We start from the raw sequence: 25,108 nt of genomic DNA on the forward strand, positions 1-25,108 counted from the left end.
CATGAGGCTAGAGATCCCTAGGATACTGTTTCCCTGTGTGTCTAATTATCCCCTGGACATCCTGACCTGCTATTGCTGAATATTTTCCAGTACTCAAGGTTGAGAACCAGTAGCTTATAGAATAAAGGCCCCCCATACATCAGCAATCGATTGTGGCAATTCTGCAATTTGCAGATGATTGTATAAAAAAAATCTGCAATGTATGGGCTTCACAGATTGCAACAAAAAAAGTGATTGGAATTGTTAAATGAGATTGTCCAACATGTTGGATTTCACAGATGTATTGGGGCTGTAGATTGCTAGTGTATGGAGATGATCAGCAGATTTGCAGACCGTTACTAGTAAAAGGATGGGCCTTTCAAGATTGGCAGATCTGTGTTTGATGAAAATGATCTGTAAATCACTGTAATGATCGTTTATGTATGGGCGCAGATTGCTAGATTGGGAAATCCTAACATCGGGCAATTGTTCAATTGTGGTTTTCAGATTGCTGATGTATGGGGGCCTTAAGTTAAACCAAACCATTGGCTGTTTGACAGATGGAAGTTGAGTTTGCCAGCTTTACATATCTCGGCTATGTTATTTTTTATTTTCTTTCCAGGTATAAAGGAAAAACCTATCGTGCAACGGTGGAGTTGGTGAGAACATCAGATCAGGTGTCCGAGTTCTGTCGGAAAACCTGCATCAGGCTGGAATGTTGCCCAAATTTGTTTGGACCACTTATGGTTCTTGACCAGTGCTCTGAAAACTGCTCGGTGCTAACAAAGACCAAGTACAGTAAGTATTAGTACATTATCATACCCTCCTTCAAGAAGTTTAGACACCTAAATTGGTACATATGTTTATAATATTAATAATTCACAGAAAATGGTGGAAACAAAGCCTGTTACATCTAGGCGCCCCATTTCTTTTTACAAATTTGTATTATTATCTTACTTATACCAAATGTCCATAGTACCCCTTACAGGAAAAGAAGAAAAAAAATACACACTATCAAAAAGTTTAAAACCAACCTTCCCAAGAGTTTTTGTAAGATCCAAATACAAAAAAATTATGAAATCTTCTGGTAATACCCCTTTTTTCAAGATTCCTCCAAAACGAGAAATACAGTATAGTCAATAAGTGGTAATTATTATTTTAATGTTACTAAATTGCCAGTGTTCCTGTTTACAGATACTTGTTGCAGTCAATAACAGTAGGCGTCATTATTATTATTATTTTCAATGTTTTCAGCCCTCTGCTGGTCCATTTTTTTTTTTCTTTTGTCTTGTGCTTTGAAGATGCTACTAATTGTGTGTGACCTAACTGGACAGACCCAACCAGCTGTATGACAGCTCCTATATCAGATTGTTATTCTACTGTCACGTTTTACACCTGTTCATGCATATGTACACAATGTAGTTGGAGAGTGAGTACTATGCAAGTCTGCAAAGAAAATCTAGTGTGAAATTGCCTTGCGAATGCCCAGGAAACAGATCCACGCATACGCACCATGTAGATTTGCATGAATGTGGCGTTTATGCCAGCTTGCACCAGGAGAGACGAGAAGGGGTGGTTTAACATAGGCTTATTGTAGGAATGTGTTCAACCAATTGCAGGAACATGCACAATGGAACACAGATGCTTATATTCTATACTGTATATATATATATATATATATATATATATATATATATATTTTTTTTTTATTTATATTTTTTTCATATGAATGAGAATATTTGTTTCTGCTATATTAGCAAGGTTTTAATGATGCATAATGATGAATCCATATTTTGCCAGCAAAAGAATTGGTTAAAACATGATCATAAGTGGGTACAGGGATGGAAGATGTACAGCCATGGCCAAAAGTTTTGAGAATGACACAAATATTGGTTTTCACAAAGTTTGTGGCTTCAGTGTTTTTAGACCTTTTTGTCAGATGTTACTATGGTATACTGAAGTAAAATTACAAGCATTTCATAAGTGTCAAAGGCTTTTATTGACAATTACATTAAGTTTATGCAAAGATTCAAAATTTGCAGTGTTGACCCTTCTTTTTCAAGACCTCTGCAATTCGCCCTTGCATAATGTCACTAAAGCATCCTGAGACCATTCGTGTGTGGGGTTGCTTCTCAGCTAAAGGGAGTGGGCTCACTCACAGTTTTGCCTAAGAACACAGCCATGAATAAAGAATGGTACCAAAACATCCTCCAAGAGCAACTTCTCCCAACCATCCAAGAACAGTTTGGTGACGAACAATGCCTTTTCCAGCATGATGGAGCACCTTGCCATAACGCAAAAGTGATAACAAAGTGGCTTGTGGAACAAAACATCGAAATTTTGGGTCTATGGTCAGGAAACTCCCCAGACCTTAATCCCATTGAGAACTTGTGGTCAATCCTCAAGAGACAAGTGGACAAACAAAAACCCACAAATTCTGACAAACTCCAAGCGTTGATTAGGCAAGAATGGACGGCCATCAGTCAGAATGTGGCCCAGACGTTGATTGACAGCATGCCAGGGAGAATTGCAAAGGTCTTGAAAAAGAAGAGTCAACACTGCAAATATTGATTCTTTGCATAACCTTAATGTAATTGTCAATAAAAGCCTTTGACACTTATGAAATGCTTGTAATTTTACTTCAGTATACCAAAGTAACATCTGACAAAAAGGTCTAAAAACACTGAAGCTGCAAACTTTGTGAAAACCAATACTGTACTTGTCATTCTGAAAACTTTTGGCCATGGCTGTACAGTGTCTACATAGACGGCCAATAGGTCGACACCTGATGGTTCAAAAAGTAGACAGCTTAACCCTAAACCTCATCCTAAGCATAAAAATCATGAAAAACTATGTCTACCTTTTGACCCTGTCTTCCTTTAAACAATATCGTTATCGTTCAGTCCTTCACTATGTGCTCCTTAAGACTTTCATTGATTGTGACGGTGATGTTTAAAACCTTTCATTTTTGCTCATACAAGTAAAATGTGCTGAATGATGTTGGACAAATCCTGGCAAATATGGAATTTTGGTTTGTCTAACACTTATAAACAGTAGTGTTGCTGCACTGTCTTGTGTTTGTTTTGCTAAAAAGAAAAATCCAAATATATCTTTTCAGATGCTGGCCAAATAGTATGATGGTTTATAACTTGCACTATTCTCTTTACTGTATAGCCCATTATTATGGAAAGCGTAGAGGGCGAAACCTTAACAACCCAACCGGCATATTACGCAGCATAGAGGCGGCTTTGAAGAAACCTGCTAAGAAGAGAAAGAGGAGGAAACATTTCTTTGTCCACAAGAAGAAGCGGTCATCTAACTCTGTGGATAACACACCTGCAGGAAGCCCCCAGGTATTTTCATTTTTTTAGGAGGGCAGATTGCAACAATCTGCGCTAATGCGATTATCAATTAGACTAAGAGTAAGAAATATATATTAATGTCAGAATATGGCAAAGCTAACAATATATTTTAGAACAATCTGTGTCCCTCCCAAATAATATCCCTCCCCCTCCTTATCTGCCCTCACTGGCTCCTTAAGTTTACACAGACCGGTAGGAATGCGATTACTAATCCTGTGATCACATGCCTCCTGCACCCCATGGAGCTCATTCGCTGTGACAGATCGTGTGACCACAAAGGGCACCCTGTTACAGCTACAAATGTGTCCTCATACACTTATGCTTTTTGCGTCATCCGGTGCGAGATGCCTGTCATGCAGGGCCGATGCTACCATTAGGCAAACTTAGGCATTTGCCTAAGAGCACCGGCCTCTTCAGGGCGGTGGTGTGGACGGCACATAAGTGCCGTCCACACTATACTACTAGGAACAAACACACAGCCGCCGGCGCCAGCAACTGTGTGTTTGTTTTAGCAGCTGATGAGAGTCAGACAGACTCTCATCGGCTGCTGCGCCCACTGCCGGAGCCGGGCTGCCATCTTCCGGCTCCTGCAGTGGCTGATGGGAGAGATGTCATGACTTCTTTCCCATCATGCAGAGCGGGCCGGCCCGGGAGGATGCCGGAGCGGGGATTAAGGTAAGTGGTGGTTTTTGTTTTTTTCGTGTGTGTCTGGCTGGGGAGGCGCGAACGGACTACTACTGGGGGTACTACTAGGGGCACTGTTGGGGGTACTAGGGGGACTACTAGAGGCACTGCTAGGGGGACTACTAGGGGCACTGCACACTGGTGGGACCACTACTGGGGGACACTGCACAGAGGGGGACTACTGTTGGGGGGGGCTGCTGGGGCGGACTACTACTGGGGGCACTACATAGAGGGGGGATTACTGCTGGGGGGCTATTACTGGGGGCACTGCACTGGTGGGATCACTACTGGGGGCACTGCATAGGGAGGGATTACCACTGGGGGGGGACTACTACTAGGGGCACTGCTGGGAGAGGGTTGCTACTGGGGGGCTTACTACTGGGGGCACTGCATCGGGGTGACCACTACTGGGGGCACTACATAGGGAGGGTTACTACTGGGGTCACTATATAAGGGGCACTACTACTGGGAGCACTGCATGTGGGAACCACTACTGGGGGCAATGTATAAGGGCTTGTGTAGCTATCAAGGGTGGGGGCAGGGGGGGAGGATGGGGGGGCTGGTGCAGGAAACCTTGCACCAGCCCTGCTGTCGTGGTTTAGTTGCTTAGTCACGGGTAGCGATTACTGTGCTTGTGTACTTTTTCCTGAATTTTTCCAACACACGGTCTCATTTATCAACGAGTTTTATCACTCACACAGAATGATAAAACCCGTTGTGTATGATAATGGTACTCCAGCCAATCAGCTGCCAAATGTCATCTATTTGAAACATGACAGGATGGAGCACCATTTATCATACGCAACGAGTTTATCACTCTCTGGACCAGATGTACTAAGCTGTGAAAAGTGATATATTGGAGAGTGAAAAACTACAAGCTAATCAGCTGCTGTAATTTTTCAAACACAGCCTGTGGCATGACAGTTGGGAGCTGATTGGCTGGCAGTTTATCACTCTCCACTTTATCACTTTTCACAGCTTAGTACATGAGTGACAAAACTTGTTGATAAATGAGGCCCTTCATTTGCTATTAGTGTACTATATACTAAGCCTTTAAAAGAGATAAAGGGGACGGAGATAAAGTACCAACCAATCAGCTCCTGTCATTTTTCAAACAGCCTGGAAAGTGACAGGAGCTGATTGGTTGGTACTGTATCTCCATCTACTTTCTCTCTCCAAGGCTTAGTACATAGACCCCTAAAGGAATTTGTATAAAGTAGCATTTTTAGGAAAAAGTCCCATGGTGTGGCTAAGTCCATGGTGTGCTAAATGGGCTTTAGCACACCATCTTTTATTTATTTTTTTTAAGTTTAAATGTAAATCTAGTGCTATTTCTGGGCGGATAAGGGGATAATAGTCATGGGAGCGTAAAGATGGTTGCACACTATACGATGTATCGTTCGATATATCGTTCTGACAGTGTATACCCGATTCCTTGTTCCCATTGGTCATTCATTGCATCTTCCCATCTGCTGTCCTGCATATCAGATGGGACGATGCAATGAACGACGCGGCGCTGTTACATGCAGCATGTAACAATTCATTGCACAACTATACGCCGGAATGTACAGTGTGTTTAGCGATCGCGATGTATCGTTAAACCGGTCGCTGCATCACACTATCGTATGGTGTGTAGCAGCTTGAACTGTACTTTGAAGGCTTCCGATTGTGAGCGATAGCTCAGGAACACCATCTATATGAAATTAGATCGGATGGGGAACCTTTTTTCTGCCGAGGGCCATTTTGATATTCACGGGCCCGGTGCAGGCCACGCCCCCTCCGTGTGATGTTACACGGGGATGGGTCCACAATCTCCAGTGATTACAGCAATGCCTGGAGCATCCTGAGGATGCTCTGGGGAGCTGTAAGGGCAGCAGTTTGACAGTCTGAAATGTCCTAAGAATGCTCCAGGCGGCACTGCTGCATAGATTCTGGCTGCAGGGTGCCATTATAGGCCCCCTGCTATCCAGATGAGGCTAGTGGAAATAAGCTCCGAAGGCCAGACCAAATGATTCCAGGGGCCTTATATGGCCCCTGGGCCTGAGGTTCCCCATCCCTGAATTAGATCATTGCTGAATTCCATCCACATAAAAATATTGATGATGTATCTGTTCTTCTGCAGGGAAGCGGTGATGAGGATGAGGAGGAGGAAGAAGAGGACTATTCCCCCAGTGAAGAGAGTGTCCAAGGACACCAAGAGGGTTCAGAAATTTCAGGAAAAGGATCCTCGTCAGCCTCACCTACCCGTAGCGAACAATCACTGACTTATGAAAAGAAAAGGAAGCCCTGGTTCATTGATGGTGACAAACTTCTTACAGCTAAGGTATTACAGAGAGTCATCACAATGACAGATCCTAATGGGGATCATGGAAATGGAAGAAGATTAAACTACTTAAAAAAAAGAATGATAAAGATAACTATACTCAACAGTGGCAAACGCAGCATTTCTAAAGGGGGGTTTCCAAATACTTTATTTTAGAGTGAGTGTGTCCAGTCCATGAATAATTAGCACTTAACCAGCTTTATGGTATGCAAGACTCAGCAAGTATATCTTTTTCTAAAAACATTTTTATTGGTTTAGCTATCTGCAAGCATCTAAGGCAGAGGTTCCCAAACGCGGTCCTCAAGGCACCTTAGTAGTTCAGGTTTTAGAGAGATCCATGGTTGAACACAAGTGGTTAAATCAAATTCACCGAGGTACTAATTAAGTCACCTGTGGTCAAGCATGGATTTCCTTAAAACCTGGACTGTTAGTGTCTTGAGGACTGAGTTTGGGAACCTCTCATCTAAGGCAATGTTGCATAAGGATTGTAACACATTCAGTGCTAACTTGCAGGATATTCGTATTGAATTGCGGGAACCCCTGACCCTGAATGGAAGCCCATTGGACTGGAGCATCACTGATGTAGTAGAGTACATCAAATCCACAGACTGTGCTCACCTGGCAAAACTTTTTCAAGAACAGGTGAGGTCCCTCTCATTAATTAAGATTTTTATTGGTAAATCATCAATATTCCATAATTTGGGTTTCTACAGATGTGTCCACATACATCTTACCTTCGTGCGCTACAAGTCACATTAAACATAACGCGTGAGCGCCGTGTGCCTCTGTAGTGCAGAGCGTATTTTTGTGCAACTCTTTACCTTCAAATGCGTCTTTCTTGCAAAACGATGCGAATACGTCGCTTCTGCTGATTAAAATTATATGCGCCATGCCTACATTCTGTGTGCAACGGCCGGTGTATCTGCATTCAAAATGCTACATTACAGTGTCAGCAGCCGTGACACTAACGTACAGATGTGTCCACAGACATTTATCTTCCATGCGCTACAAGTCGTGCCACACAACGCGGGAGCTCTGTGTGACTTGTTAGCGCTGAGCGTCTTTTGTGTGACTTTTACCTTCAAATGCATCTTATTCGCACAACGATGCAAATAGATAGCACAAGCAGCTTCTGGTGATTAAAATTATATGCAGCATGCCTATTGTTCTGTGAGCAAAGGCTTTCAAAATGTGACGAAGATCCTAGATGTTTCATCTGATTTACACCAAACCCAGACTGATTATTTTGTAATTGTTGGGTGAATATTATAGGCAAAACAGAGGCACGGCAATGGGCGCAAAGTTTGCGCCCTCTTATGCCAGCTTGTTTCTAGCTTTCTACATGCCATAAGTAACCATCATGGCAAATGGATTTCAAATATCCCGGGGGGGACAAGGCTGGAGAATAAGACGTAATTGTTCCAGAGAGAGTGACTTTAAAATACAGTCTGAAAAATGAATGACCAAATTAGAGAACTATCCAACGGATTTGCTTATAAGAGGCTAGTTGTATGAGGACCCATCTGTAGCATATTGCGAGGTGATACATCGGCACGAATTGACGCTCAGCGCTAATGAGTCATGCCACAGCATGGTATGACTTAAGGGCTGTTTAACGCGCAAGGAAGTAAGATGTATATGGACACATCTGTATATAACCAATGGATGCTACAGGCAGCACTGCCACAGTGATACTGGCTTCAGGGTGCCATCCCAGAAGCAGGGGCATTAGGGTGGCGATGGTGCCGCCCAGACAACCTTGTGCTCTGTGTGCGCCACACCTCTAAATTAGGGAAGGACCTGCCTACTGGCCCCAGGTCATATAACTTGCACCCAGAGTAGACCCCACTGTAGTGTGCAGAGCAGCAATCCCTCAATTTTCCCTATATAAATTCTGCAGAAGGCCATCTGTCAGGTGATATGCTCAGAAGGCTGGCGCAGGAGATCACAGTTTCATTGTGCAAGAGTGATTGAGATCTTCTGCGCATGTACCATCTTTCAGAAAATATCATCAGAAAGATGGCTACTGGAAGCTATGAGCAGGAGGCAATGCACAGGCCCCTTTCCCCACTCCCCCCTCTGATTATTGTGCATTAGTATGTAGTGCTGTCATGAAGGGCAATCAAGATAACCTGTTAATGACTGAATGCTTTCTTTCTTAATGCCTTAAACCATGAATGCTTTTAAAGATATTACTTTGTTGTGTTTACATTTCATTTTCTCTTTCCTCCTTCCAGGAAATTGACGGGAAGGCACTGCTGTTACTCAACCTGCCTGCTGTTCAGGACTGCATGGATCTCAAGCCTGCCATGGCTATTAAATTGTGCTATCACATTGAAAGAGTAAAGCTGGCATTTTACCAAAGTTTCTCTAGCTGAAAGATGTCATGCTGTAGGAGAATGGACGTAGAGCTGCCGGGCCTGGCCTTAAGTGATTTGCACTTTTTATAGAGTCGTCGTTTTGTTTACATGTCCTCATGGAAACTTCCATCCACACCTTGAGAATGGGGAGGTAATCTTGGGATATTCCTTTGCTACCTAATTAAGATTATATTATATAATATGTCAATATAACACCTTTTACTGGCTTACATTTAAGTTACGTCTGTGATATGCTTCAAGGAGAGCAGGGTAACCAACTCCATGGTTGTAATAAGCGCAAAACAATAAGCACAAAATAAGAAAAGAAAAGGTACTTGGTAACCAATCAATATTTATCTAATCAAATTAATACAAGTCAAACTAATGAGTTTAAGTTACTGTATGTTTCTCAATTGCTATCATTGTCAGAAGTGTATAAACTAAAATTTTACATGTTTAGTTAATAGGTTTCTTGTGTGGTAATGTTTTTGTATAGTAAGTCTCCCTTTTTAATGTGCTTATTATTGGAACTTCATTTTTTTTTTACTATTGTTTCTTAGCAGGCCCACAAATGTAGATTATTAAATTTAAACATTTGATAGTGTTAAATGATTATCGATTCATAAAAAAAGGAGTCAGCATGTAATTTTGTCATGAGTTTGCTAATCATTAAATTCAGTAGGAAGAATTCTATAACTAGAAGTAACTGTCACATAAAAAAGTACACCTAACACAAAAACATTCTGTACTTTACCATTTCCCCACAAAAGGTGTCTACAAAGTAGTGCGTCCATATACCATCACTTTTTATAATATGATTGATAAATCTTCATAGAACAAGTTATCTATGCAACTTTTTTTATTACATTACAATAATGTAGTACTTGCAGCCTATTCATAGCATGCAGCTAAGAGAAACTATTATACCTCTATATCTTCTGTAAAGGAACTGATCACACACCTTGCAGTATTGCAGGCAATATCTGCAAGATGGCCTGATGTTACGTGTGTGACCGCACAACTAGCACAATATGATAATCATCCAATTGCAATTATGAAACCTTATCAGACATGCCTGGAAATATATATAATATATACCTATACACACTTGTACACTGTGAACTTGAAATGCATCATTGATGACAGGTCGTGCCCTATAAGCATAAAACAGAGAAAGTTATTACTTTCCCTGTAAGACTAAGAGGAAATGTTAAAGCAAGCATAGGTCATACATGCAGGTTATTCACATGCATTTTGCATATTTGCAATTGTTTCTATGCAAATACATAGTACATGAAAAGTCACAATGTAATAATAAAACCTATTAAATAATAAGGTGGGCATATTGTTAGTGGGTTGAAATCAGTGCCTGCAGATCGCATAAAATGAATTTATTACAATGAGGAAGTTTGTGTTACATTATCTGCTGTAAACAATTAATGCTACAGTAAAAAACCATTGTTGGCCATGCCTGTTGGCAGTAATGTTCAATTATAACAGAATAATAACAGAAATTTGCTAAATAATTAATTGAAAATGAACACATAATTTTAATCCAGAGGTACCATAACAATAAGGTTTGCCAATACTAGGTACAGTATATTATGGTTGAGTATAACTGCAATTTAAGAGGGTGACCAAAAAAATAAATGTATTAGGCTCTATATACCATAGCACTAATATGAAGGGAGCTATAAGTACAAGTAACATACACATAATGATTATTTAAGCCAGTTTAAATGGTTACTTGACACAACAAAAGAAGATTGCCCTTACCACTGTAAATGCTGGTGCTTTTTTTTTTTTGCCAACCCATTAGGGTTAGGCACTAGGAGGGGGGGTGCTATAAGGTGTATGCACCAGTGTTCTTAGGGAATTCAGTAATGTATTGGTCATATAGGAGCAGCTCAGCTTGCGAGGCGTCCACTCTCGCGTAGTTTGGCGTAATGGTATTAGGTTTTTTAAGCCAAGCGCTACACTGGGTGCGTGGTACATATATTCGTGGCCCCCTTGGTGATCAAGAATGAATGAAATGCAGAGGGAAAGGTGTAGAATACGATATCTTTATTGTATTTGGAGTCACAATGCTCCTGGTTAGGCTAAACACTTAACTTCCTGGAATGATTAAGTGGGGAAAAGTCACCTGGTGTAGTACGCGAGGTGTGTAAGTAGTGTTCTGATAGGGCAGCATCCCCTGCCCCCAGGTGCACCAACTTACCCTCCGTGTTCTTTGTGCACACCTCCTGGTGTGCGGTATCTACTCCTAGTCGCTGGTGTCCTGCGCCTCTCCTCCTGTGCTGACTGGGAAGCAGGTAAATACTGCCTGGCCGCAAGACTTCCGGGTGCCGTGTTCTCGCGAGATCATGCGGTGCCCGGGCTCAGCGATCTCGGTAGCGGCTCCACTCTGTCTCAGCCGAAGAGACTTCAGTGTCCTTAGCAGGGTAGTGGATGGGTGTGTGAGTAATGTCAGTGTGTCTCCAACGCGTTTCAGCCTGTATAGGCCTATGTCAGGGGCCCGCTGCAGAGATCGCTGAGCCCGGGTGCCGCGACAACACCCGGAAGTCTCACGGCAAGGCAGTGTTGCCAGCTTCCCAGTCAGTGCAGGAGGAGAGGCGCCGACATCGCTAGAGGTGCAGGACACCAGCGACCAGGAGAAGACCGGACGGAGGACACTGCACACCAGGAGGTGTGCACAAAGGACGCAGAGGGTAAGTTGGTGCACCTAGGGGCACAGGACGCCGCCCCACCAGAACTCTACTTACACACCTCGCATACTACAAACGGTGACTTTTCCCCACTTAATCATTCCAGGAAGTTAAATAATATGTGTATTACTCACATTCACCCAGCCTAAGCAGTAATAACTTTTCAACATACTCGTTTCTTTTGTCATTTGACTTTATATACAGCGCTACAGAGACACACACGTTATCTGATTCTAATCAGCAATTCCCTACTGGACTAAGGATTTAGGTTAATCAGAAGCATTGTGACTCCAAATACAATAAAGATATCGTATTATACACCTTTCTCTCTGCATTTCATTCATTCTTGCTCACCAAGGGGGCCACGAATATATGTACCATGCACCCAGTATAGCGCTTAGCTTAAAAACCTAATACCACTAGGAGGAGGGGGGGTTAGGCACTGGGGGGGAGGTTAGGTTTAGGCAGCGGGGAGGGAGGTTTAGGATACTGACCAACAGATGTCTGTATACTAACCCTGACTGGATTCTGGCATATTTCAAGTACATTCTATAAACTAATAGGTAGAATATTTTTTTTTTTGCTACGGGCAACTTTTCTACTCTTTAGAAGGCTTGATACATCTCCCCCAGAATATGTGGTTTCTCTCCATGGGAATTTGACCTTTTGGTTATTTTTAAATCAAAGTTTGTATTGCTGCCCTAAATTTCAATCTCTACCACAACAAAAATGTACCCAAAATTGCCAAATTAAACTCTTGCAACACTTACACTGTGTAACCCAACAAGGCATACAATTCTGAAAACTAGAAACCCCACTGCATTACCTGAGGGTGACCCCTGTATTTTCTGACACAAGTTGGGGAAGATCTGGGCATTAGAGTGTGCCCCAATCCCCCCCCCCCTCTCCCCATTTCATAATATAAACACCAAACTGAGACAAAAACGAAGGGGAATGAGGTTGCCCACTAGTTCTTTCATGCCAGCATGGGAGATTGAGGGCACTTTGTGCTCTCACCCATCTCTGGAAAAGGTTTTTTGCAATGTGTGGAGTTTTTGTCTGCTGATCAAGAGCAATAACTACTCTCCTCTCCTCTTTCAAATGAGGGTGCTTATGAATTTATCAGAGAGATGATGAATAATACCATACCCGTCTTCTGTACTGTAGCAGGTTATTATCTGGTGATTACACTGATCCCCAGACAAAAAGTCATAAGGAAGACTCCCCTCTTTCAAACGAGGTACCCCAGGTTTGTAAGTGCACTTAAGGTTTTTTTCTGTAGTGTAGAGTCACACCCTCCTTCTCTGTGATATCATTGCAGTGACCCTTAGTGATGTAGCTACAGCACAGCCTGTACTGCCACCCCCCCCACTGTTAGCAATTACTGGTGGGTCTAATAAGAATGTTTTTTACTTTTTTGATGAGCTTAAGTGCTGCAGGCGAGGGACTCCTTCAGCATGTAAATTAAAAATGCTGAAAAGACTTGTCCTTTGCATTCAAGGGGTTAATCAATTGTTGATTAGTAGAGCATTAACGCATGTCTTGCCACTATTTTTACTTTTATATCCATAATGACTTATTTATTTAGCTTTTTTTTAGGCTTTTTTTTCCCTCTGAACTGTATAAATTGTTATTTTCTCAATTGAAACGAGAATCATGTGCATTTCAAATTCTTTATTTTCTTTTTTTTTTTTGTTTAGATAACTGAAATTAAGTGTTTGCATTTATTTATTTTATTTTAATTATGCACTTTTGGGGTTTATTGTCATGTATTTCAAAAGTGTAGACAAAACTGTGTATTTTTGCCCTTGCCTTGACCGGACCAGATAATGCAATTTTTCCTGCAGCATAGTGCACTATGAGCTATGTTAATGCCTGTGAACACTGCACACATTTTACAGTAAAATATTTTCTGTAGCAAAAATAAACTAATACATTCAACCCAAGTCACTAATAGAGTAACAATTATTTGAGAGTTTTTTTGTATTGTTTATTTTATGTATATAAAATGTACAAACTAAAATAGATTCATATGGACTTGATTACCTGACACCTCTTTTGTTTGTAATAAATTTGTAATATTTTACGATTCTGTGTTAGCATTTTTTTTATTTCATTTTGAAGAGTCTGCCAAAACGAATCCACTTGTACTCACCTTTGTAATACAATGGTCATCATGTGTTACTGAAGATATGCCCATTATTGTCTGAACAATGGAACTGTACTTATAGCGGGTAGGCCGACCTATCTGACGATTAGTAAGTGTATACACCGCTACCAATTCGTCTGCCCGATGTGCCGGGCTTGACAGCTGAAATGGATGGGCATTTAAATTGCCCACCCAGTTTAGCTGTCAATCACCGCCGAGTCCTGCAGCATGTGTACAGGCGATTGGCGGGTCATCCGTATACACCAGCAGATGACCGATATATCTTTCAGATTTATCGGCCATCTGCTGTGCTGCACAGCAGATCGGATAAGTCTGAACGTCGTTCACACACATCCGCTGTACGCAACCAGCGATGCACTATAGATATATCGCCCGTTCAATGAAACGTGCAATATATCTATCAGTGTGTACCCAGCTTAAGAAACCAGTGACAATAATGGTCCAGGGTGGCTCCCAAATGGCTGTCTTACTTTGATGGGTTCACTTTAAATGAGGTCCATAATATGCTCCTTATGTCTATAGGAGTTTCCATTAAAGTAGGGTGCAAATTTATGGCCCAAATGTAAAAATATAGCAACAAAATTACAATGTTATCCAGGTGTCTGAGCCAAATACAGTGTGAATCCAATGCCTGCAGTGATGATGCACAATAATTAAGCAGTATAACTCACCAGCTCCAGATTTAGGAGAGCGCTAGTGAAGCTGCACCTGCAGTGGGATTTGTCCATCAGAAGTGCACAAGCCTGGAGCCACCAGTGTAGATCACTGCCTGAAGTTATAGAAAGAGTTCTGTTTGACAGCCATAGTTATAGAAAGAGTTCTGTTTGACAGCCATGGCCAAAAGTTTTGAGAATGACACAAGTATTGGTTTTCACAAAGTCTGCTGCTTCAGTTTTTATGATAGCAATTTGCATATACTCCAGAATGTCATGAAGAGTGATCAGATGAACTGCAATTAATTGTAAAATGTCTCTTTGCCATAACAATGAACTTAATTCCAAAAACATTTCCACTGGATTTCAGCCCTGCCACATCATGTCAGTGATTCTCTCGTTAACACAGGTGAGAGTGTTGACGAGGATAAGGCTGGAGACCACTCTGTCATGCTGATTGAGTTAGAATAACAGACTGGAAGCTTTAAAAGGAGGGTGGAGCTTGAAATCATTGTTCTTCCTCTGTTAACCATGGTTACCTACAAGGAAACATGTGCAGTCATCATTGCTTTGCACAAAAAGGGCTTTACAGGCAAGGATATTGCTGCTAGTAAGATTGCACCTAAATCAACCATTTATCAGATCATCAAGAACTTTAAGGACAGAGGTTCAATAGTTGTGAAGAAGGCTTCAGGGCACCCAAGAACGTCCAGCAAGAGCCAGGACCATCTCCTAAAGTTAATTCAGCTGCGAGATCGGGGCACCACCAGTGAAGAGCTTGCTCAGGAATGGCAGCAGGCAGGTGTGAGTGCATTTTCATGCACAGTGAAGCGAAGACTTTTGGAGGATGGCCTGTGTCAAGAAGAGCAGCAAAGAAGCCACTCCTCTCCAGGAAAAACATCAGGGACAGACTGATATTCTGCAAAAGGTACAGGGATTGGACTGCTGAGGACTGGGGTAAAGTTATTTTCTCTGATGAAACACCTTTCAGATTGTTTGAGGCATCTGGAAAAACGCTTTTCCGGAGAAGGAAAGGTGAGCGCTACCATCAGTCCTGTGTCAAGCCAACAGTAAAGCATCCTGAGACCATTCATGTGTGGGGTTGCTTCTCAGCCAAGGGAGTGGGCTCACTCAGAATTTTGCCTAAGAACACAGTCATGAATAAAGAATGATACCAAACATCTTCCAAGAGCAACTTCTCCCAACCATCCAAGAACAGTTTGACGAACAATGCCTTTTCCAGCATGATAGTTATCACTTTTGCCTTATGGCAAGGTGCTCCAAGTGGCCCGGGGAACAAAACATCGAAATTTTGGGTCCATGGCCAGGAAACTCCCCAGACCTTAATCCCATTGAGAACTTGTGGTCAATCCTCGAGGCAGGTGGACAAACAAAAACCCACAATTCTGACAAACGCCACGGCATTAATTAGGCAAGAATGGGTGTCCATCAGTCAGTATGTAGCCCAGAAGTTGATTGACAGCATGCCAGGGTGAATTGCAGAGGTCTTGAAAAAGAAGGGTCAACACTGAAAATATTGACTCATTGCATAAACTTAATGTAATTGTCAATAAAAGCCTTTGACACGTATGAAATGCTTGTAATTTTACATCAGTATACCATAGACAAAAAGGTCTAAAAACACTGAAGCAACAAGCCTTGTGAAAACCAATACTTGTGTCATTCTCAAAACTTCTGGCCATGGCTGTAGTGTACATGCAGCAAATATGAGCGGCGGGGAAGTCTGTGTACTGTGCCGGCAGCTGAACACACTGGCAAAAGTACTTGTGAGCTGGTAACATCTGGGTCAAGAATCGCTGGTTGTGTTCAGGGCTGCCATTGCAAATTGTGGGGCCCAGTACTCATCCTCCCCACCCTGGTCTGTTGGATGCAAAAGTTCCAACAAGCCCAGAGAAACCACGTGCTATGATGCCCTTTCCTATATGACACACACATGTATATACAGTGTGTGTGTGTGTGTATATATATATATATATATATATATCTCACACACACACACACACACACACACACACACACACACACACACACACATGTAACATGTATAGTAAACTTTCAGAACACTCCAAGACAAATTTGGAAACCAATCCTCTTATACCACATTCATGCACTTGAGAGCTCCTTGTCATTCAGTTATATTATCATTTATTTTAAAGCACACATTTCTTTAGCAGTCATACCCAAGACGTGAACCCAGCACCTCTTACATTGGCAGACAGGCTTCTGTAAGGACAGGAGAATATGTGCCCCTTCAGTTACAACCTCCTTTATTTAAGACATATTTTAAAATGAGATGCCTGGGATGAAAGAAGAGAAAGCTACATGTGAGAGATTATAAAACAGAAAATTGACAGGCGCCCCCCAAACAGCACCCTCTGCCATGCGCCGCGGCACATGTCTCCTCCCTCCCCCCCCCCCCCCCACCTCTGCTGTGTGACTGCATCTGCTGTCCGTATGAGTGGGGGTTTAGGAGCTTTGGGGCATCAGCTGGTTATAGAAGAGGTGCCTCTTATATATAATTATATGGACAGTCCTCCCCTTCTATTAAGGCTGAATCCGAAAAACAAGAGATATGGTAAGAACTTACCTTTGTTATCTCTGTTTCTACGAAGTCCATAGGGTCCACAGGGTTAACCTTGGGGTATAGGTTGGGAACCAAATCCGGGCACCACGCAGTTAAAGCTTTTAGCTCCCAGGATGCACTGGGTCCACTCTCCCTATAACCCCACCCCCAAGCCAGAGGCACCTCAGTTTGTAAGTAGCCAAAGGCCGGAGGAGGAGAGAAAAAGAGAGAGAAAACTGGAACACTCAATAACCATACTCACCGAAATGGGAGACGGAAAACCGGTGACCAGCCACACAGCCCATACGAAGCCAGGTGCGTCAGGGCGGGCGCCCTGTGGACCCTATGGACTTCGTAGAAACAGAGATAACAAAGGTAAGTTCTTACCATATCTCTTGTTTTCTACTTCAGGGTCCATAGGGGGTCCACAGGGTTGACCTTGGGGATGTCCCAAAGCAGTTCAACCAAGGGTGGGGACGCTCCTGTGCTGAGAGGAGAATCCGTCGCCAAAAAGGAAGCATCCTGAGAGGCAAAGGAAACCAATGCCTAGAACCTTAAAAAGGTGTGGACAGAAGACCACGTGGCCACCTAGTAAGGCAAAACAGCCGAGGCGCCACAGCGAGCCGCACACGAGGGTCACATGGCCCGAGAAAAAACAAGCATCAACAACAGGAAGGCCTACCCATGGGTAGGCCCCTGAGGAAGACCTACGAGGCCATCCAAGCCAACATTTGGTTATAGGCCGGCCATCCTTTCCTGTGAAAACCAGAAATCTCAGACCACCAATAAGGAGTCCGATTTCCGTAAGGAACCTGAACGGATCACATAAATCCAAAGAGGCCAGACCACAGTCAATGAGGCCACACCAGCCGAGAGGACTGGGGACAGAATGGCCGTACCATAAGTTCCAGAATAATATGGAACCTGAAAACCACTAAGAAGAAACACAGGGCGAGAGCAACTCCCACCCTGACATGATGCCCTCCAGAAGAGGGAGCCACATGAGAACGCTCCCAATTCAGACACTCTCCTGGTTGATATAAACACCCTGAGAGAAAGAGAGAGCCTAAGCAATAGACCATGTAATGGCTATCACAACCAGCGGTTCCATTGACTGTCCCCGGAGGTAACGAAGAACCACTACTTACTCCCAAGGAGTCCCTAGGGAGGACAAATGGAGGCATAATCAAGAAAACACTCCAAAGGATGAACTGGATACCAGAGTGAAGCCATTCCATATCTTAACCATACTGACAGTGTAGAGATCCGCACTGTCAGGAAGACCAGGCCAAGTGTGAAACCCAAGCCAGCCGGAAGGAATGCCAGAATATCTGGAAATCCTGGACACCGGAGGATTGTATCGACAGGTACAATACCATAAGATTTATGGCTGCCACAGTTTGTGGTAGGTCCCAGCAAGAGCTGATCCATGTGCTCTAATCATTCCAACGATGACAAAGCCAGGGAAGCCGTAAGACCACTGTAAGGACACAGTCAAAGACAAACGACCCAGGTCCAAGGCAAAACCAAGGACCCTGAGACAACAGGTCCGGGCAGTGAAGCATCAGGGATGGAGTATCGATGTAGAGACTCCGAAGATCCAAGTACCCCTGACATCTGGAGCAATCAGGAGCCACCAGCAGGAAAGCATCTCCGTCTCGATTGAAAACACTTCCAAAGACCTCGAGGAAGAAGGGAGACCGGAGAACACAGGTACACAAAGTGGAAGGACCACTTCACCGACAGAGTCGCTGAAGTTTGCTTCAGAATCCCCAGAGCTGAACTGTAACACCATAGTGTGATAAAGTCAGAAGGCCATGAGGGTCACCTCAGGGGGGCCCCCCCTGCTCACCAGGAGATGAAACCTCTCTTGGGGAAGAGACTAGTCCCCGGGATGCACGTCGTGACGGCTGAGGACTCCCGCTTCCCAATGGAGAGCTCCTGAAATGAACGCTGCCGAGATGGTCGGGAGGAGACCCTCGGACTATGTCCGAATATGTGACATACCTGTCATTGCCACCCAACGAACAGTGTTGCTAAAAAGGAAGCCACTGTCCTGACCCTGTCGGACTGAACCTTTTCAGGTTCACCGGGAAACAAGAGTTATGCCAGAGTAAGTTAATTGACAGGGTGGAATCGACAGACGTCCAACTGCACTGAAAAGGATTCGATCCAGACACTGTCCCTAGCAAAGAAAACCCTGGACGAGATGGCCATAGCCACCCGGACAGGGACCGACTTGCCTCCGGAGAGAGCATCATCGTTTGAACAGTTATCCGACAGAAAAAACTCATTCCATCTGGAGATGAGCCAATTATGGAAAGGCCTGGAATGGAACTGAGCCCATTCCACCATGCATCCCAGAGTGTAAAGACATCTGTCGACTGCGCAGACAACCATGTACTCCTAATGGAAGAGAGGAGATTCCGTCTTACGCCAGAAGAATTCTCAGATTCTGAGAATCCAGCAGGGATCCTAGATGAAGAATACCCAGAGAGGGATGCAGGGAGGACTTTTTCCCCGTTGATTAAACGTCTGCACCCTGAAGAAGCCACAGTCATCCTGACCTGGCCGTAAAGTACCCCGGTGATCCCGCTAAGAGCAGGAGGCCGTCCAGGTACAGGAGCATTGGGATATACTGAACAGAAGAACTGTCAGAAAATCCAAAACGCTGGTAAACCCCTGTGGGGCTGAGGACAGTCCCAACAGGCAGAGCCCGAAAAATTGTAAGTGTTGCTGTGATACAGCAAACCTCAGCCCATGCTGAGGAAAGGTCTCTGTAAGTACCCGTAGGCACGCGTCCTGTATATCCAGTGATACCCTAAAGTCCCCAGGTTCCAAACATCGTATGATGGAGCATAGGGATTTCCTCCTGAGCCCAGGTAGCTTTAGGAACTGGTTCAGGGAATTGAGACAGAGAATAGGCCAAAGAGGACCATTCAGCCACCGCACCAGAAAGAAAACAGAACAACCAGTCCCTCACTGAGATAGTAGGGATGGCCTAATTAGCTCCGCTTACCGCAACAACTGCATAGCTTTCTGGATCTGTAAGGCCCTTGTAAAGAGGGCGTACCCTCCTACCCACGTAGCCGCGGCAACTTGACACTAATACCGGGCGAACTGAGAAAATCGGTATCTCCCAGTTGTAGGCCTGTCCCGTCAGACTGAAGAGATATCCGTAGGTTCAGAAGCAGGATCGGCTGGCAGTCCAGGCCTGCTCGGTACTGGATATGTCGGCCCTTGTAGATGCCGACAGTCTACGAAGAAACAGACCTTTAGGCTGACCCAGAGGACAAAAAAGACTTAGTCTGAGGCCTTGTAGTGGGCATAGCTGAAAGCGGTAAACTTGTCGTTAGTAATACTGCCAATGTTACTACAATCTTGTCAAGGTCAGGACCAAACAATATCAACCCTAAAGATGGTATCTGCACCTCTGCATTCCCAGAGCACAGCCATAGGGTATTACGGAGGATACAGTCGCAGCCGGAACTCTGAAAGTTAGGAGACTGGTATCCAATATAGGCATTTCCACCTATGACAACAGCATATATTACGTGAGCGACCAAATACATTTGAACCCCAGACGTGTTGGAGGGGAAAAAACGTTACAAATGCATCAACCCAATATGCAATAGTATTAACCAACCATGCTATAGCCATGGTAGGATGGGTAACAACTCTTGAAAGCAAGTATACTGATTTCAGGCAGAGTTACCACCTACGGATCCGAAGAATCCGACCACGCAGGAATGGGAGGCGTAGTAACGTCTGTAATCAGACGAGTAACACGCCCATCCCCCCCAGGAGGGGCTCGTGATGACCCTCAGGGAATTTGGGACAGGAGGCCAAACACTGTTGTAACACCTCCTATCTGGCAACAGCCAGAGTCCCGCTATGCGATCCACCCGCTAGTCAGCAACAGGTAACCCGAAGGCACGCAATACTGAGGGTGTATGATACAGGTGCAGGTCAACATTCACTCTAACCAGAATGGACCTGCTACCAGCCCTAAAGCAGGGATAATAATACCTGCAATAGGCTTCCCCCCGTGTAAGAGGGAAAGAGCCCCGAACAGTACCCAGTTCACGGCAGAGCCAACTGGGAAGTAACCACAGGGCGTCAACCACGCCAATTAGCGTTTCATAGAAAACGACATCCACCCAGGGTGGCTGTTGTGGTAATCCCTGCAAGGGGAATGACAGACTATTGTGGCACCAGGGGGAATTCATATACTGCGAAAAACCCCTGCAGGGAGCGGTAGTCTGTGTCACAGGGGAAGAGTGCAAGAAGCTGCGAGATACCCTGAGATGAAAAGGGCAGTATGGTGAAGTAACCCCAAGTGAGGTACAACAATGGGGCCCGCCCGGCGATCCGCAATTGAGAGGATCCCGAGAAAACAAACCGCCCAAGGGGGTCGTGAAAGAGGCCGGCACCAGATGACGCCACATACAGAACCCTTTATGAGTCAAATCCTCCGCACTAACACCTGCAGCACATGACTTGCAGGATAGTAAAAATGGGTGCAGTATAACGCTCTATCTCCTGGTCAGACATATCTGACCAATCTTGGCGGAAATATTAAGCAGCACTATACTGGTCCTGACTGATGCCAAAAATTAGCTGCAGGGACCCATTTTCAGCGTATGCAACACACAGTTCCATCTAAAATATGGCAACGTGCAGCACGCAACAGTATGTGACAAACCACACAAATATTAACAAGTATATAAATGTGAGGTCTCAGAACCACCCTAAGTACAGCTGTATTAGGGCAGATAAAGAAAAGGGATAGATATACACTGACAGGTGAGAGAATAAAGTACAGTCAGCACTAGCATAAGTCACATACAATGCAGATATATACATATATACATAAACATGTCATATAATATACTGCACTATTACACTGCATGCAACTTACCCAGATTCAGTGTCTGGGAAGGCTACAGCGCTGTGTACACTGACCTGATGGTGAGGTACGCAGGGGGACTGGACTCACTGCCATCCTGAGAGATTTCTGCTGCACCACAGAGATAAAATGGCCGCTGGAGACCTCAGAGGAAGCGTGGCCCGCGGAGGAAGCAGCTCAGCGACGCCAGACTATGGATACTGAAAGGCGCGCTGAGCTGAGGGGAGGAGCCGCTGTAACAGGGAAGGCTGCCTCCCCTGGCCGGCTATTAACCCCCGGGACGCCGGCTCCCTGCACCGATCGTTAAGTCCCTGGTGGTCTAGTGGACACACGGGGTATGGGGGGCCCGCCGCCACTGCCGGCGCCTCCGGTCTGTCCCCTGAGACCGGAGGCACAGGACTGCATTTGAAATGCGCGGATCACCGCAAGCGGTGATCCGCGACCTTACCTGCTCCCCGTGGATCCGGCAGCAGTCGTGGGCGCCCGCAGAGTCCGGCTAGTACAGACTCTGGGGTCCCGCTGAGATCCCCAGATCTGTACTGGCGTCTCAGCGCCAGCGGGGTGACGGAGCGGCAGCTTAGACGTCCTATGGACAGTCCGACGCTGCCGCTCTGAAGAGTCCAAAGTCCATGAAAAAACTTTGTCCCTAAAAAAAAAAAAAAAATAAGCTTAGGGGCTGCTAATCAGCTCCCCCTGCGCTAACGGTGACCCGACTCCGGCCGGGCACCAACTTAAACTGAGGTGCCTCTGGCTTGGGGGTGGGGTTATAGGGAGAGTGGACCCAGTGCATCCTGGGAGCTAAAAGCTTTAACTGCGTGGTGCCCGGATTTGGTTCCCAACCTATACCCCAAGGTCAACCCTGTGGACCCCCTATGGACCCTGAAGTAGAAAAACTGAATTCTCCCATTGAGGGGGGGCATGGTGTTTAAGGGGCTACACCTCCAAAGCTATTGGAGGTACCGAGCTGAAATTTGGCATGGGTGGGTAGCACTGGCGCTTGGTGCATGCCAAATTTCAGGGCAAAAAAAATAAAAATGAGGATTTGGGAGTAATCTAAAGTTCCAACTGTCAGTTTTTTCTGACATTCTCAGTTGGGACCACTTTTCTGCTGTTCTCTATGGGGGATTTTTGTGAAAGCATAAGTCAGGGTAGGAGGCAAATTTAGACTTTGGGTTTGTTTTATTAGGTAGCTATTGTACCAGAGTAGGTGCTTTTGGGGTTCATGTAAATTAGAAAGTTACAGTTTTTAAACTATTACCTCACAAATGCGCCATTATACAGACAGGCAGCTTCAACTTGTTGCGCAGCCTCAGTAGGTGTCTCCAGCAGGGGGGGTGTAATCTGACTTCACTTGGGTGCACCAAGATGGCTGTCCTTTGGGAGTGTTAACGATGGTGAAACTCTGCAATTGTAGCGGGTGTTAGCGACAGTGGAGACCCAGTGATAGTGTGGCAGTTAGCCAGGTGGGGACCGGTAGCGGTGGGGGAATCTGGCAGCAGCGGGACCCGGCAGCAGTGCGGGTGTTGGCTGCCACCCCTTAGGCGAAGACTCCGAAGCCCTGGCGAGTTGGTGCCCACCAGACAAAGACCTGGGTGGTGGTGGCTTTGTAAATAGAGCTTAAATGCCGCCGCCCCCCAGACGAAGACTCAAACTCTGAGGGGTTGGCATCCGACAGGCTTAGACGCCGAAGCCCTGGCAGGTTGGCATCCGCCAGGTGAAGATGCCAAAGTCCTGGGGTGGTGGCAGCCACATAATAAAGCTTAAGAAAATTATTGTAGTGTTTTTTTTTGTTTTTTTAAATATTTATTTTACAAGTGTACTACAGGTACCAGTGGGCCCTTAATGCCCTGCTTGCTGGTACTTGTGGTTCTCCAAGTACCAGCATGCTGGTGATGGTTGCTGGGATCTGTAGTTTACTTGCAAAAGACAATATTCTTTCAAATGCACCACACTACACAATCAACCCGGCACCCACCGCCCAGGAGTGCCGGAGATAGACCCAAGCTATCAGCCCAGGCCTGGGGTGCCCTGGAGAGAGGGCCCCTTTATTGGGGGGTCCCCAGCTCCCCAGGGATCCCCGGTCTGGGCTGATTAGCGGTCAGGGGTAATGCTTTGCCTGGGGGACCCGGTGAAAGGGCTCCCCTGGCTGTGGCATTACCCCCCCTGCTAGAAGGTGCTGGTTTTGGAATTTACAGGGGAACCCTGCTCTTTCATTTTACATTTTACAAGAACCAGCATCGGATCAGAGCCCAGTGCTTGTTGCGCTAAATACAGGGGAAACCTAGGTCCCCTAAAAGCCTGGGGATAGTTGTGCTTTGGGGGTATGTCATATTTTTATCATATATATAATTTTTACACATATTCAACTTTGAACAGATGCATGGATGGATCTCACGGATACGATTTTCAGGTGCATGCCCAGCCTAGTGAGTCCTCTGTCATCCGCTAATGGCCGTGTGCACTGCTGCCACTGTCCTGCACACCTGCAGCTTGCCCCCACAGCTGTCTTACTCTGCACCCCCAAAACACCACCTGTGTGCTGTCCCCTCCTCCACCCGCACTAGGGTAGCATTTTGTTGCCCTTCTCCCCTGCAGGAGAGAAAAAAAAAACAGCTATGAAATTCCATAGCAGAAACCTTACAGTTTCACATGTCCCATTAAGGCTTCTTAGACATGATCTGAAATTTCACAAAACCTACTGAATTTCTGACACTCAAACTTAAAAAAACAATGACATTCAGATCATTAAGACTGATGTCTTAATGGGTGTGTTCCTTGCGCAAGACAGATACGGTATGCCATCACACCCTGTGGTTAACTGCAGATTCAGCACTCCCAAAATGGTGGAGCTGCTAATTCACAGAATTGTGTGCTCATTGCAATACACACATGCAGTCTATGCAACTGAGGTCTGAACAGATAGAGCTACACAAGGTGTGGAGAATGGGGGGGGAGATTAAGCAGCACAGATAGGGGGGAGCCAAAGTAATGCAGATGGGTGGAAAACAGTGGTGTGGATGGGGGGGACAGAGCAACGTGGATGGGGAGTACAGAGTGGCATGGACGCGGGAAGACAGTAGCGCAGATGGGTAAAGTCAGATTGGTACAAATGAGGGAATACAGACTAGCACAATGGGAAAACACACATCAGTAGGGATTGGGGAAGACAGAGTGGCATGGTTGGGGGGAAGGCAGTGGTGCAGATGGAAGGAAACCGAGTGGCACGGATGCAAAAATGCGTATGGGGAAAGACAGATTGATGTGGATGAGGGAATAAAGAACTAGCACAATTAGGAGACCCCACAGCTGTAGGGATTGGGGAAGTTATAGCAGCATGGAAGCGAAGATAGTGTACATGCATATACAGAGTATGATAGTT

General features: G+C 44.9%; 1 protein-coding gene across 1 annotated transcript in view; it reads left to right on the forward strand.

Annotated features, from left to right (window-relative positions):
* The window catches only part of SFMBT1 (Scm like with four mbt domains 1), a 96,024-nt gene extending 85,358 nt beyond the window's left edge, over positions 1 to 10,666 (forward strand). The window contains exons 17-21 of the mRNA XM_088456913.1: positions 602 to 777; positions 3,154 to 3,332; positions 6,148 to 6,348; positions 6,862 to 6,990; positions 8,586 to 10,666. Of these exons, the coding sequence (XP_088313039.1) occupies positions 602 to 777; positions 3,154 to 3,332; positions 6,148 to 6,348; positions 6,862 to 6,990; positions 8,586 to 8,726 (826 nt within the window). The 3' untranslated portion in view covers positions 8,727 to 10,666. The remainder of the gene's footprint in view (positions 1 to 601; positions 778 to 3,153; positions 3,333 to 6,147; positions 6,349 to 6,861; positions 6,991 to 8,585) is intronic.
* Positions 10,667 to 25,108: the final 14,442 nt, after the last annotated feature.

This window comes from Taudactylus pleione, unplaced genomic scaffold, assembly GCF_031769625.1.
Source record: "Taudactylus pleione unplaced genomic scaffold, aTauple2 ptg000726l, whole genome shotgun sequence".
In the NCBI taxonomy this organism is placed as follows: Eukaryota; Metazoa; Chordata; class Amphibia; order Anura; family Myobatrachidae; genus Taudactylus; species Taudactylus pleione.